Source organism: Ahaetulla prasina, chromosome 4 (genome assembly GCF_028640845.1).
Source record: "Ahaetulla prasina isolate Xishuangbanna chromosome 4, ASM2864084v1, whole genome shotgun sequence".
Taxonomy (NCBI): Eukaryota; Metazoa; Chordata; class Lepidosauria; order Squamata; family Colubridae; genus Ahaetulla; species Ahaetulla prasina.
Genome location: NC_080542.1, coordinates 762423 through 778174, shown reverse-complemented (window position 1 = coordinate 778174; position 15752 = coordinate 762423). Strand labels below are relative to the sequence as shown.

Below are 15752 nucleotides of genomic sequence, written 5' to 3'. Positions count from 1 at the left end.
GACTCCCCTCCCCAACCCCCCACCTCAGGTCGCTCAGCTCCTGGCCCTCGAGCAGCCTTGACCCTTCGCCCTCCTTCTGAAAGCCTGAAAAGGGGCCCAAGCCCCTTCTTGCTGGAAACGCCCCCACGGTTGCCCCATGGAATATGCCCAGGTGGGGTGGGCCCATAGGGCGTGACCTTGAGGGACTGTCTCAGAGTCCCTGTGGCAGTTCCTTCCCCCAGGAGAGTCATCCCCCCAACCCACCCACCCCTGGCAGAAGAGAAGGAGAAGGGATGCGCAGAACGGCTCGAAGCCGGTTTCCCAAACCCGGGTCGTGCTAGGAACGTCTGAATCCTGAATCCTCTTTTCCATCCATCTCTGCCCTTAAATTTTATCCATTTGGGCTGCTCAGTTCACGGGGGAAGCCCTGCCAGGAAGCCTCTGGTTACCTTCATCCTACTTTTAGTTAACTCCCATCACAAGTTCCTCCTGCTTTTCGCCTGGAGTTCCCGCAGGAGGGAGAGGCAAGTGGAGCCCCAGTTTTTTGGCCCAGTCCGAATGCCCGGCACTTCCTGTCTGGTCCACTCCATTTCTGGTCAAAGCCATTTATGGACCCTTGTGGGGCTGGCGGAGCAGGGGGGGCTTCCTCAGCAAAAGGGGGCTGGTCCAGAGATGGGTTTCAGCAGGTTCTGACCACTTCTGGAGAACCGGGAGCAGAAATTTTGAGTAGAACCGGTAGTAAAAATTCTGACTGGTCCCTCCTCCATCGATTCTCTGCCTCCGGAGTCCCAGCCGATTGGGAGGAAATGGGGATTTTGCAGTGACCTTCCCCTGCCACGCCCACCAAGCCACGCCCACAGAACCGGTAGTAAAAAAAATTGAAGCCCACCACTGGCCTGGTTCTTTGGGGCTCTGGAGCTTGGGGACCGGGCTGGGTGGGGGGGCTGCCCTCAGGAGGGGCTGGGGGCTGCTTATATTGGCAGCTCAGATGTGAGGAAGTCCGTATGGCTTCCTCTGGCCAGGTAGCCTGTAGTAGCACCATGAAAGGCCCGTCTGGAGTTTGCAAAGGGTGCGGATTGAGATTCTAGGCCGGGGTGTGTGTGTCTTGGGGTCTTTTGAGTGCTAGGCAAACAGAAACTATTTGTGCCAAATGTCAGACTGCCAGACCCTGGTGTGGCTGTCCCAGAGTTATGAAATCTCAAACCAGGATCAGTCCACCATGGGCTAATCTGTACTTGACTTACAACCGTGAGGTGGACGTTTCTCACACTTAAGACCGTCATCGCATCCCCCGCGGTCACGGGATCGCTTGGTCACTGGCTCCCTTTTTATGACGGTCGCAGTCTCCCTGGGTCACGCGACGTGATCCACGTTTGCAGCCTCCTGTTAAGCAAAGTCAAAGTTCCCTTAACAACCGTGTCAAACGTTTAACCGCTGCAGTGCTTCACTCAATGACAGTGGCAGGAAAGGTGGCAAAACGGGGCGAACCTCACGTCACAACTGTCTCACTTAGTGATGGAAATTTGGGGCTCAGTTGGGATCGTAAGTCAAGGATTACCCAGATTCATTCTCTCTCTCTCTCTCTCTTTCTCTCCCTCTCTTTCTGTCTCTCGAGCACAGCCAAGATTGATAGATTAGAAAGCAGGGGTCTCCAACCTTGGCAACTTCAAGACTTGTGGACTTCAACTCCCAGAGTTCCTCAGTCAACAAGTCTTAAAGTTGTCGAGGTAGTCTAGGCAGGAAATCAGACCAGGTCAGCTAATTCTAACTTACATACAGAACCTTGCAAGTATAAATGTACAAAATTCCCAGCTATGCAGGCTTAGAGACTAGGGAGGGTCTCTTTCGGAACCCCTTGCCGGACCCGTTGCCCACCTGCCTCTTCTCTCTTTGGCAACGTGGCATCGCTTCGCTGGTGTCTCTCAGGCCTTGGTGAGGCCAACCTTGGAATCCTGCGTCCAGTTTTGGTCACCATGATATAAAAAACAAAATAGAATAGAATAGAATAGAATAGAATTCTTTTATTGGCCAAGTGTGATTGGACACACAAGGAATTTGTCTTGGTGCAGATGCTCTCAGTGTACATAAAAGAAAAGATACGTTCATCAAGGTACAACATTTACAACACAATTGATGGTCAATATATCAATATAAATCATAAGGATTGCCAGCAACAAAGTTACAGTCATACAGTCATAAGTGGAAAGAGATTGGTGATGGGAACTATGAGACCATTAATAGTAGTGCAAATTTGGATATGGAGATATGGAGACTCTAGAAAGAGTGCAGAGTAGAGCCACAAAGAGGATTAGGGCCCCGGAGGGTGAAACATACCGGCTGTGGGAGTTGGGTGTGCATAGACTAACAAAGAGAAGGACGAGGGCCGATGTGACAGGAGTGGAGAGGAGGGGGTCAACTTATTTGCCAAACCCCCAGAAGGCAGGAGAAGCAGCAACGGATGGAAACACATCAAGGAGCGAAGCGGCCTGGAATTCAGGAGAAACTTCCCGACAGTGTGGACAATGAACCGGTGGAAGGGCTTTGCCTCCAGAAGTTGTGGATGCTCCATCGCTGGAAGTTTTTAAGAAGAGACTGGACGGTCATTTGTCCGGAATGATACAGGGTCTCTTGCTAGAGGTGGGGGTTGGACTAGAAGACCTCCAAGGTTCCCTTTCAGCCCTGTGATTCTATTATAATCAGTGGAAGGGCTTTGCCTCCAGAAGTTGTGGGTGCTCCATCAATGGAAGTTTTTTTTTTAAAGAAGAGATTGGACAGCCATTTGCCTGAAACGGTTTAGGATCTCCTGATTGAGCAGGGGGTTAGACTAGAACAGGGGTCTCCAACCTTGGCAACTTTAAGCCTGGCGGACTTTAACTCCCAGCAAAGCTGGCTGGGGAATTCTGGGAGTTGAAGTCCGCCAGGCTTAAAGTTGCCAAGGTTGGAGACCCCTGGACTAAAAGAGCTCAAAGGCCCTTCCAGCTGTGCTGTTATTCTGCTTTCCCCCCACTGCAGAGAGGGCGGGCCACCATCCCCCCGACCTGTCCGACCAGTTGCTTCCAGGTAACAGCATAATCTGAAAATTAGTTGGTTTTGACCCAGTCTGCCTGGCAAGCCCAGATCATTGCAAGAAGGGAAGGTTCAAGCGTATTGTGTGAACGCAGGATATGGATTCATTCCACCGTCCCAGTGCGGGCATCATCTTTGGCCTCTGGAACCTGCTGCCACAAGAGGGGAGGAAGGAACAGAAATGCGCCAAAGGCTACCAGGGAACTGGGGCCATACAGAACCTCTAGGGAGCGAAGCAGTATAGCTGAGCTGCACCCCTTTCGAAGGGGCCCCAGAGGGGTCACCCAAAGGTAAAAGGTGGCAAGGCTTCCTTCAGCTTGGATGCAGCTGGTGCCCCCTGAGGAAGTCCCCGAAATGTCCTTGCCCTCCAGGGTCTCCCTCAAAGTCACCTTCTGCTCGGCCCCTTTTATCTCAATTTTATTATTTTTTACAAATAACTCAAAGTGGCGACTCGTCAAACACCTTCCTCCTCCTATTTTCTACACAACCTTGTGAGGTGGGTTGGGCTAAGAGAGGGAGGGATCGGCTCAAAAATCAGCCAGGCGGCTTCCATGACTCAGGCAGGACTAGAACTCACCATCCCCTGGTGATTGGCCGAAAGTCACCCAGGCATGAAAGCTGGCACTAGAACTCCCAGTCTCCTGGTGATTGGCCCAAAGTCACCCAGCCGGCTTTCATGCCTAAGGCAGCACTAGAACTCCCAGTCTCCTGGTGATTGGCCCAAAGTCACCCAGCCGGCTTTCATGCCTAAGGCAGCACTAGAACTCCCAGTCTCCTGGTGATTGGCCCAAAGTCACCCAGCTGACTTTCATGTCTAAGACAGCACTAGAACTCCCAGTCTCCTGGTGATTGGCCCGAAGTCACCCAGCTGACTTTCATGACTAAGGTGGGACTAAAACTCCCAGTCTCCTGGTGATTGGCCCAAAGTCACCCAGCTGACTTTCATGTCTAAGACAGCACTAGAACTCCCAGTCTCCTGGTGATTGGCCCGAAGTCACCCAGCTGACTTTCATGACTAAGGTGGGACTAAAACTCCCAGTCTCCTGGTGATTGGCCCAAAGTCACCCAGCTGACTTTCATGTCTAAGACAGCACTAGAACTCCCAGTCTCCTGGTGATTGGCCTGAAGTCACCCAGCTGACTTTCATGACTAAGGTGGGACTAGAACTCACAGTCTCCCACTTTCTAGCCTGGTGCTTAACCATTATAGCAATCTAGCTCTCTGTCCAGCTGTGGCATCATGGCCAAAGCTTCACTCCACCTGTGGGTCTGTCCGTCCCCCATCCCCCCGCCCCAAGTATCCCTCTGCCAACCAGCTATTTCCGAGGTAGACCTTACAAGACCCCCTTCTTGCAGGAAAAGGATGGTTGGGAAGGGGGAGTCCTGGACACTGTGAGGTTTCTGGGGTGCTCTGAACACCTGTGATGATTTTGAAGGCATCTGCACCCAAGCTGGAGACTCCAGAAGTGATGCTGGGTTTTCAGGGATGATGGGGTAGACAAGTCCTCCCTGTGAAGCCATTCCAGGCAGTGGCCAACCTCGTGTGTCACACTCTGGGTAGCTGAGGCGAGCCCTGTTCCCATGATCATTCTAGGCCAGATGCCTCCAAGGAGGAGATGGAGATGTTCTCCTACAAGTGGGGCTTGGAGGCAACTGCTCCCAACCTGGAGGCAGCTCTGAGTCTTCAAGGTTCACAGGACAGACTTGTCCTCCATGAGGTCCCCCTTTAAACCCATTCCACGTATCTTATGGGAAGGAACCCCACAGCTGGTGAGCAGTGAAGGCGAATCCTCTTCCCTCAACCAAAGGACCATCCTAGGCCAGATGCCTCCCAGGAGTTCACCACCAGAAGACGGAGGTGTCCCGTTCTTCACTGGCCTTTCCACACAACCATGGATTTGGGCATCTGCTCCTAACCTGGAGGTGTCTTCCAGTCCGTCCTGAAAGATGGTAAGCCGCTCAGGTGTGCCCATCTCCATATCTTGGGGCAACCGATGCCAGAGGTTGATGTGTTTTCCTTCCATTCGGCCTGTGGGACTCTGCCCACTTCCTTCAGGCTCTGCCAACCAAGGTTACTGCCTGGAGGGAGGGTCTCGCCTTAAAGGAGTGGGAATCGAAAGGGGGGCCCGTGCTTGAGAGGAGGCATGACTTGCCTCTCTGGGGAGGGGGACAAGAGGGCTGGGCAAATTCAAGATCCTTTTTGGAAGCACATCGCTCTAGCTCAGGGTTGGACTTCTCTGAGCTCGGTGGTTTTCTTGTAGACATTTCACGACCCAACTAGGGAACATCATCAGTGGACAGGAGGATGGGGCTTGCAAACCCACAACTAACTAGGGTTGATGAGGTTACCTAGTCAGCTAATGAAACATCTGGAAACAAACCACCAAACTCAGAGAGAATCAATTCCACAGATTTTTCTCTGGTTCTTAAGCAACCTAAATTCCACATGAAGAAAAATTAGGGTTTTTTTGTAATCCTCTAATTTGTTCAAGAAACAAAGGCCCGTTTAACCGTTTGCTTTCAAATTGGCAACTTTAAGGCGTGTGGATTTTTCTTCAGCTGGCTGGGGGATTCTGGGAGTTAAGTCCACACATCCTAAAGTTGCCAACTTTGAAAACAAGGCTATTTTCACCCATCCTGACAGTGGATTATTAGATGCAGAACTAGAATAGAATAGAATAGAATAGAATTTTTATTGGCCAAGTGTGATTGGACACACAAGGAATTTGTCTTGGCGCATACACTCTCAGTGTACATAAAAGAAAGGATACCTTCATCAAGGTACAACACTTACAACACTTAAAGATAGTCATAGGGTACAAATAAGCAATCAGGAAACAATATCAATATAAATCGTAAAGATACAAGCAACAAAGTTGCAGTCATACAGTTGTAAGTGGAAGGAGATGGGTGATGAGAATGATGAGAAGATTAATAGTAGAGCAGATTTAGTCAATACTTTGACGGTTTGAGGGAATAGTTTGAGGGAATTATTTGTTTAGCAGAGTGATGGAGTTCGGGAAGAAACTGTTCTTGTGTCTAGTTGTTCTGGTGTGCAAAGTTCTATGGCATTGTTTTGAGAGTAGGAGTTGAAACAGTTTATGTCCAGGATGTGAGGGATCTGTAAATATTTTCACAGCCCTCTTTTTGACTCGTGCAGTATACAGGTCCTCAGTGGAAGGCAGGTTGGTAGCCATTGTTTCTTCTGCAGTTCTAATGATCCTCTGAAGTCTGTGTCTGTCTTGTTGGGTTGCAGAACCGAACCAGACAGTTATAGAGGTGCAAATGACAGACTCAATAATTCCTCTGTAGAACTGGATCAGCAGCTCCTTGGGCAGTTTGAGCTGGAAGACCCTGATGGCAACAAGTACACAACAGAAACACACAACCTGTTAGTTGGGCGTTCAGCTCCCTTCTGGGTTTGCGGAATCTCCAGGGAGCGGCTCAGTGGATTCTCCCGAAAAGGGATCTGTCTTTTCCCTTCATCCTTGCAAGAATCCACAACTCGAATCAAAATTAATGTTGCCGAAAAAAGAAACCCCGCAATGTTTGCACCAGCCAGAGAGAGTGGAAAAGAGCGGCCGAAGAGAACCATAAAAGAGCTTCAGGGGTTGTGCAGCAGGAGCCATCCGTCCGAGTGTGCACTCACACACCTCCACGTGCAAGCAGAGCAACAAGCCCAGACCGCCGGGCAGTCTGGTGCCACCAGCTGCAGCAACGTCTCCATTGTTAGGGCACTTCCGCCCCCAAGGAGGTGATCGAAAAACCAGACAGCCGCAGTGTGGAAACATCACACATACACACACACACAAACGCACACAGAGGAGTGTCCCCAAGCCAGACTCTTCGGACGCTGACGCTGCATCCGAAGGCAGGCTGACTGGTGCGTACGTGCCCCAAGGCCACAGGACAGGGGGCTCCCGGTTCCCAGCCCCCCAACTCTCCTCCGAACCCCATCTCAGTTCTGCTCCCCCACCCCCGAGAAACACGGAGTCCCTTTGCTGATGGCCTGTCACTCATTCCATAGTTATGCCCATTTCACAGATTGGCCTTCAGGGATCATTTCCCTGGTCGGTTTGACCCTTCCTGTTGGGCTGACCAAGTCAGTGGGGGGGGGAGGTTTGAATTCAGCATCCGGTGTACGCACCACGGATGGCATCTGGGCCAAGTCCCTAGTCCTCATGAGCCATTTTCTCATGGGGCTTTTTTTTCTTGGAGAAGAGGGGCACCCAGTATCTCCCCCTAAGTACAACCTGCTGTTTGTCCAGCGCTCAAACTCCTCCTGGAAAGGCCCCCTCCCCGGAAAGCCACCCACCCACCCAGGATAGAGGCTGCCTCTCCTGCCCCCGCTTGCTGGCGGCTGGCCCAGCACTGCCGTCCGGCTACAATTCATCCCATCATCCCCAGCATTCAGGGATCCCCCCCCCCTTGGGCTCTGTTTTGGGGAGGAATCCTATGGTCCCTTCTATCCGCACCCCCCAATTTTGCGCCGCTGGGCCGGAGCCAAGGCTGGGCGGCCGCCGGGCGCTCATACGTGCCGGCTCTCACTCGCGGAAGCCTTGATCCGCCGACCCGGCGGCCGGCCGCATCGATCCTGGCCGCGTCTCCAAACAGGCCGGCTCGCCTGGCGCCAGCAGGAGTGACAGATCAACCAGGCAGGGCGGACCTCTGACCCGGGCCCGGCTGGACGGAGCGTGCGGTCCCCCGGGAGCCACTGCCGGTGCGCCTTACCTGCCCCGCGCGGCGCTATCTATGCGCCCCACGCAGGTGCCCACGCGAGACCCTCTGCCCAGTCAGGGGGGATCCAGAACCTCCCCGCCCAGTTCTCCCGCTCGGGCAAGGAAGACCCCGTCGGCAAAGGCGCGGCTCGCCTCCAGCCAGGAGCGCATTTCCACGTGAAGAAATGCCCGCTGGGTCCTCTTCCGCCCTCTGCACGCGATCCCCAGCATGGAAGGGGGAGACCGAGAGCTCTGGGCAGCTGAAGCAACCAACGGTGCCCCCACTTATAGCGCCCGAAGGGTGTTCTAAACAGGGGCACCTGCAGCCCAGAATGGGGGGGTGGGGGCGGGGGTGAAGGATGGGGAATGTTAGTCAGAAAGCAGGGGAGCCATCTGCCAATTTCTGCTCGCTCACACCGGCACACACACACCTGAAAAGTGTGGTGCTCTCTGAGTTTGGTTGTTCTCTTGCAGACGTTTTCTCACCAAACTAGGTAACATCATCAGAGCTAGAAAGAATGGGATTTCCTTCTAGTTGACTTAAGTTGACTTTGTATATAATATACAAATGGATGAAGACTATTGCTTAACATAGTGTAAGCCGCCCTGAGTCTTCGGAGAAGGGCAGGATATAAATACAAATTTAAAAAAAAAAATGCAGAGAGGAGTAGGAGGAGTGTGTGGTCCTTGATGCTCTCTGAGTTTGGTTGTTTTCTTCCAGACGTTTTCTCACCAAACTAGGTAACATCATCAGTGCTAGAAGAGAGTGGAGTTTGCTCTGTTTATGCACCAAAAACTGTTCCTGATGAAGTGGGGGCAGGTCATTGAAGAAGGGGCCAAGGTGAGACCAGCCAAGCCTTGGGTAGTTCTGAAATATTTGAGCCTGAAGTTTCGGGGTCTGACCCTTGCTGTCTGGGGGATTCTGGGAGTTGAAGTCCAGCCATCTTCAAGTGGCCAAGGTTGGAAAAAAAAAACAACTCCAGGGAGAATCCATTCAAAGAGATTAAGGCCCGAAGCCTGGATAGAGGCAGCCCCAGGCAGCTCTAGGGCAGAGCTCGGGGTGGTGGTGGGGGCAGCCCCATGGCACAGCAGCCAAGCATTGCTAAGGAGGCCCAGAGAGGGTAATATAAATATAAACAATAAATAAATAAATAAATAAATAAATTTGGGGCTGTTGCCGTTGGAGATTAAGAGATCCAGGTGGACATGGGTGGTCCTCAACCATCACTGGAGGTTTCTAAGAAGAGACCGGATAGTCACTTGCCTGGAATGGTATAGGACCTTGAGCAGAGGGCTGGACTAGATGACACTTAGCATCCCCATGGTCACGCAATCAAAATTGGGACACTTGGCAAGTGACTATTTATGGCGGTTGTAGCATCTTGGCATCACACGATCCCCTTTTGCCACCTTCTGACAAGCAAAGTTCAGGGGAAAACCAGATTCCCTTAGCGACTGCATGATTCACTTAGCAACTTCAGTGATTAGACTTTACAACTGTAGCCAAAAAGTGGTCATAAAATGGAGCACAACTCACTTAAACGCCTTGCTTAGCAATGGAAATGTTGGACTCCATTGTGGCCGTAAGTTGAGGACTACACATAAACCCACATTTTGAGGAACTGGGCTCTTTCTCAGACATGGAAACCTGAGAAGTGACGGTCTCTGAGTGAGACACGGGGAGGAAGCAACTGGAAGGAAGAGGGATCCAGGTGGAGTCATTTCATTGCCACATTCAGCAGCTCCCGTTCTTTCTGGAGCTCAAGGTGTCATTCGGAGATTCCCTTCCAGTTTATCTCACAACAAACCTGCAGGGTTGGCTAGGATAGAAGAGCGGGGCTGAAGGCTAAAGGCTGGAATTACAGAATCAGAGGGCTGGAAGAGACCTCCGAGGTCTTCTACTCCAACCTCGTTCAGGCAGGAGACCGGCCTCTACCATTTCAGACAAATGGCTCTCCAGTCTCTTCTTAAGAACCTCCAGTGGGAGGGAGGGAGGGAGGAAAGCAGAGTGGAAGGGACCTTGGAGGTCATCTAGTCCAACCGATACCATTTCAGATAAGTGAATTGTCCAACCTCTTCTTAAAAACTGCCAGTGTTGGAGCATCCACACCTTCTGGAGGCAAGTTGTTCCACTGATTAATTGTTCTCAATGTCAGGAAATTTCTCCTTAGTTCTAAGTTGCTTCTCTCCTTGATTAGTTTCCACCCGTTGCTTCTTGTTCTACCCTCAGGTGCTTTGGAGAATAGTTTGACTCCCTCTTCTTTGGGGCAGCCCCTGAGATATTGGAACACTGCTATCATGTCTCCCCTAGTCCTTCTTTTCATTAAACTGTACATCATCCAATTCCAGCAATCGTTCTTCATATGTTTTAGCCTCCAGTCCCCTTATCCTCTTTGTTGCTCTTCTCTGCACTCTTTCTAGAGTCTCCATGTCTTTTTTTTGCATCGTAGCGACCAAAACTGGATTGAAGAAGCTCCAAAGTCTGGGAGACTTCAGATGTGGGGGGGCCCCTCCGGATGCCCACCTGGACAGAGGTGGAGGTGGAGGCAACCGCCCCTCTTGCAGGAAGGAAAGCCCCTTGTTCCACCACTGCCCGGCAGCGCAATTCCGGGAGGGCTGGAGATGCCAGGGCTGTTTCTGGCTCCCAACCAGCCTCTTATCGGCAGTGGCACCTCAGCCGGGCAGTGGAAAAAAGGCTATTTCCGGCCAGCTGAGATAAGGCTGTCTTCTCACACGCAGCCTGGATGACACAACGCTCTTGCACAACAGCAGAGGTCAACCCCCTCTTACCCCCCTCCCCGGAAGAATGTGGGAATTCCCTCCAACAGCTCCCTCCACAGCTGGCCCCTTCAAACACCCAAGGCAGGCAGTTCCCAATTCCCATCCTTCGTTGGTCAATGTCCAAGTCTCCCAAGGCCCAGGTGGCCAGTGGCTTCCTTGGCACAGCCTTGGTGGGATCTTTGGAGCAGTTTGAGGAGAAAGACCGCCTGATGTCCCTCCCATCAGGGGTCTCCAACCTTGGCCACTTTATTTTTATTTTATTTGTCACACAGTATATATAAGCATAAGCATGTAATACCTATACAATACATAAGCATATATGAATATGTAATAACTATATTAATTGGATATAACGAAAGGAAACAATAGGACAGGAACGGTAGGCACGTTTGTGCTCTTATGCACGCCCCTTACAGACCTCTTAGGAATGGGGTGAGGTCAATAGTAGACAGTTTTTGGTTGAAGCTTTGGGGATTTTGGGAAGAGACCACAGAGTCAGGTAGTGTATTCCAAGTATTAACAACTCTGTTACTGAAGTCATATTTTCTATAATCAAGATTGGAGCGGTTAACATTAAGCTTAATGTTAATTAATCCTTCCATTCTGGAATGAGCTTCCCCCAGGACTTCGACAACTTCCTGACCTCCGGACCTTATGCCGCGAGCTTAAGACATATCTATTCTTCCGAGCAGGATTGGCTTAAATAGGGTTTTTAAACATGGATTTTATTGGGGTTTATTTTATATTTTGTATTGTATTTTAAATTTAGGCTATATTGAATAAGTTTTTTAAATAGTGTTTTTATTGTAATGTATTGTATTATTTTATCTGCCTGTTCACCGCCCTGAGTCCTTCGGGAGAAGGGCAGTATAAAAATTAAATTATTATTATTATTATTATTATTCCTTCCATTGAGGACCTGTATACTGCACGAATCAAGAAGAGGGCTGTGAAAATATTTACAGATCCCTCACATCCAGGACATCAACTGTTTCAACTCCTACTCTCAAAACGACGCTATAGAGCACTGTTCTAGAGAACAACTAGACACAAGAACAGTTTCTCCCCCCCCCCCCCCCCCCGAGGGCCATCACTCTGCAAAACAAATAATTTCCTCAACACTGTCAAACTATTTACTGAATCTGCACTACTATTATTCTTCTCATCGTTCCCATCACCAATCTTCTTTCCATTTATGACTGTAACTTTGTTGCTTGCATCCTTACGATTTATATTGATATTGTTTCCTGATTGCTTAATTTGTACCCTATGACTATTGTTAAGTGTTGTAAGTGTTGTACCTTGATGAAGGTATCTTTTCTTTTATGTGCACTGAGAGCATATGCACCAAGACAAATTCCTTGTGTGTCCAATCACACTTGGCCAATAAAAAATTCTATTCTATTCATCTATTGTGTGCTGAAGCTGAAGTAGTCTTCGACAGGAAGGACACTGTAATTGATGATTCTATGAGTTAAACTCAGGTCATGTCGAAGCTGGCGTAGTTCTAAATTTTCAAAGCCCAGGATTTTTTAAGACTTTTTAAGACTTGTGGACTTCAACTCCCAAGAATTCCCTATCCAGCTTTTTTTCCCTTCACTTTGCTGAAATCAAGATACGTTTACTGCATTCCCACCATCTATTAAGTTACCCTATCAAACAATGCAATCAAGTGTCTTGCCCCGGAGGTTCTTCTCCTATCCATGCTGAATTCTGGTAAACCCTTGCTGGCAGGGGAATTCTGGGAGTTGAAGTCCACAAGTCTTAAAAGTGGCCAAGGTTGGACTTCAATTCTCACAGAATGCAGAAGCCTCACCCAGGATGAGGGACTGATGACCATTTTCGTGTTGAGAAAAGGGGGAGCCAGGAGCCACAGCCCCTCCTTTCTCTTTATCTGCCTCCGCCAATGAAGGCCAGGGGTCCTGAGGGCCAAGAAGGCAGCAGGGGCTGCCGGACTGCAAGGACCCCCCACCCAAGCAGCCGATCCTCCGGAGAGGAATTCTGAAGCTGCCTTGGCCAGGGTCCAAGGGCTGGAGGAAGCAAAGCCGAAGCTGCCAAGGGCTCCCCTCCCTCCAGCGGCTCTGGGGCTGCTGATCGAGGTCACCCCTTTGCTGGGCTGAGAGGAATGCAGCAGTCCAGGTACCCCACCCACTTGGGAGCCAGAGAGAAAGGGGCAGCTGCCAAGCCCACCCCCCACATCCCAGGAGGTGCAACCTCAGGGAAGGAGGCTGGGCAGAGACACCTCTTCCATCGCGGAAATGTTTTTAGGGCCCTCCCTCGCAGACTTAACCCCCATTGTTGCCCCACCCCCACCCCCAATCCCCTAAACTCCATGGAACCTGGAAGCTGTGCTCCATCTAAAATACAAAAGGGTTGAACTGGACGGTCCTCTCTGGGTTTGTTTTCTTGTGGTCATTTCATGACCCATCTAGGTAACATCACCAGTGCTGAAAAGGAATGAGATTTCCAGAAAGGAGGAGGCAGAGGAACAACTATAGAGTCCTTCCTGTTGTCTGAGCTGGGTGGTTTTCTTGCAGATGTTTCATGGCCCATCTAGGGAATATCATCAGTATGACAATCCTGAAAGCGTCTACAAGAAAGCCACCCAACTCAGCACCCAGGACCCCCCATCATTTCAACCCTGCGCTACAAATATTCTCCTTTATTGGTACAAAGGGGTTTTATTTTATTCCAGGGTTGGGGGAACACAAAGGGGCCTCGGACCAGACACAAAGTCACGATCCCCCCTCCGCCCAAGGCTCTTCGGGACCCTCCAGTGAGAATGCAGCCGTGCAGGGGAGTCCTCCTCCTCGGGCCTTCCTCCTCTTCCCCTCTGGCTACTCGGGGGCGGCGCGCAGGATGCGGATGTGGATGGCGGAGTTGTGCCGGGCGCGGGCAAGCGGCTCGTCCCGGTCGCCCTCGGGCTCGGCGGCGTCGGCCAGCTGCACAGTGGAGGTATTGGCGGCCAGGCGGAGGGAGCCGCCCCCCGTGGCCTCCAGCTGCAGGGCGATGTTGATGGCGCGGTTGATGGCCAGGCCCAGTCCGTGGATGCAGAGCTCGGCGCAGCCCCCGCCGGGCGCCAGCAGCTTCTGGCAGCGGCTCAGCTGCGCCCTGAAGTCCGTCTTCATGTTCACGTAGATGTCGCTCCGGCGACGGGGAAGGCGGCGGGGAAGGCGGCGGCGCAGGGCACGCTCCGGCTCGCTCGGGGGGCCAGGCTCAGCCATGCAGCCCTGCGGGGGAGAAACCAGCAAAGGGGGGGCGCTGCAGACCCCTGCCCACCTCGCGCGCAAAACGGGGTCCCCTCCGTCCTCCGTGCGCGTGCACGAGGTGCTCCGGGGTGTGTGCACCGCACCCGCTGCCCCCCCCCCGGCTGGAAAAGTGCCTCCGTGCACGTGATGGTCTGGGACGCGCAGCTGCTCGTCCCCACCCCACCCCCCGCGCGCAAAACGGGGTCCCCTCTGGCCACCGTGCGCGTGCACGAGGCCTGGAGGCGTGCCCCCGCTGCTGGAAAAAGAAACCCGGCCCCTCCCGGCCTCGGTGCGCGTGCGCGTGCGCGTGCACGTGATGATCTGGGGGCGGCCACCTGTTCGCCCAAAACGGGATCTCCCCCCCGTGCGCGTGCACGAGGTGCAAAAGCAAACCCGCCCCCGTGCACGTGATGGTCCGGGGCGCGCACAAAACTGGGTCGTCCCCGCCCTCCCACCCCAGAGAGAACTGCCTGCCGTTGGCCGGGGATGATGGGCTCTGCAGTGCCACGTCTGGGAAAGGCTGACGGGCAGCCGTCCTACCCGGCAGGGCCGGCGCGACCCCCCTTGATCCCACCCACCCCCGTCCCCGAGAGGCCGCACTGGGGGGGGGCCCGGAAGGGTCCCACCGACCTCTGATCCCGGCGCCCGCGGCTGCCCGGCCGGAGCCTCCCGCGATCGCAGCGCAGCCAGAGGGAGAAACGCACGTGGTCCGCCGGCGGGGGCTGACCCGGAAGTCCGGGTTGAAGGCGAGGGGCCGCTCTGCGCTTTTCCCCTCTATCGGGGTGGGCAGGGGCGAGGAGGCGAGTGCGCGTGCGCGGAGGGCTCCGGGGCGCCCCCTGGCGAGGGAAACGCGATTTTTCTCCATCTTTGCTTAAAAGGTTTAATTTCTGTAAAAGGCTTTAGAAGCTGCACCTTTCACCCTTCCTGAGGCAACCGAGTTGACTTTTTTATTTTATTTTATTTATTTTATTTTATTTTTGCTTTTTATATCCCACCTTTATTACCAACTTGCCTTCCATTGAGGACCTGTATACTGCACGAATCATGAAGAGGGCCGTGAAAATATTTGCAGATCCCTCGCATCCTGGACATAAACTGTTTCAACTCCTACCCTCAAAACGACGCTATAGAGCACTGCACACCAGAACAACTAGACACAAGAACAGTTTTTTCCCGAAGGCCATCACTCTGCTAAACAAATAATTCCCTCAACACTGTCAGACTATTTACTGAATCTGCACTACTATTAATCGTCTCATAGTTCCCATCACCAATCTCTTTCCACTTATGACTGTATGACTTGTTGCTGGCAATCCTTATGATTTATATTGATATATTGATCATCAATTGTGTTGTAAATGTTGTACCTTGATGAACGTATCTTTTCTTTGATGTACACTGAGAGCATATGCACCAAGACAAATTCCTTGTGTGTCCAATCACACTTGGCCAATAAAATTCTATTCTATTCTATTCTATTCTATTCTAATGCAGATCACGTGACCACCGGGAGTGTATTAGGTATAGTACACGCAGTCCTTGACTTACAACCTTTCCTTGAGTGACTGAACTGGACAAAGTGACTCTTTTTCGCTCTTATGCCCATTGCACTCCCTCTGGTCACGTGATCTGAATTCATGCAGTTGGCAACTGGCATGTACTTGTGACAGTTGCCGCCGTGTCCAGGGCAGGGGTCTCCAACCTCAGCCACTTTAAGACTTTAAGGCTTGTGGCTGAGGAACTCTGGGAGTGGAAGTCCACAAGTCTTAAAGTTGCCACGGTTGGAGACCCCCTGCCCTAGGGGGGGGATCATGTCATCCCGTCTTGCAACCTTCTGACAAGCAAAGTCAACAGGAAAGCCCGATTTACTTAACGTCCGTGGCAAGAAAGGTCATAAAATGGAGCAGAACTCAACTGTCTCACTTAGTAACAGAAACGTGGGCCTCAGTTGTGGTTGTAGG

The 15752-nt window shown here is 51.8% G+C and overlaps 1 protein-coding gene across 1 annotated transcript; it reads right to left on the bottom strand.

Annotated features, from left to right (window-relative positions):
- Nucleotides 1–13204: 13204 nt before the first annotated feature.
- Nucleotides 13205–14579, bottom strand: POP7 (POP7 homolog, ribonuclease P/MRP subunit). Its single transcript, XM_058181651.1, has 2 exons — nt 14422–14579; nt 13205–13773 (listed from the first exon to the last, which is right to left on the bottom strand). Exon 2 carries the CDS (start codon nt 13765–13767, stop codon nt 13381–13383), a length of 387 nt encoding a protein of 128 aa, XP_058037634.1. The 5' UTR covers nt 13768–13773; nt 14422–14579; the 3' UTR covers nt 13205–13380.
- Between the last annotated feature and the right edge of the window lie 1173 nt (nt 14580–15752).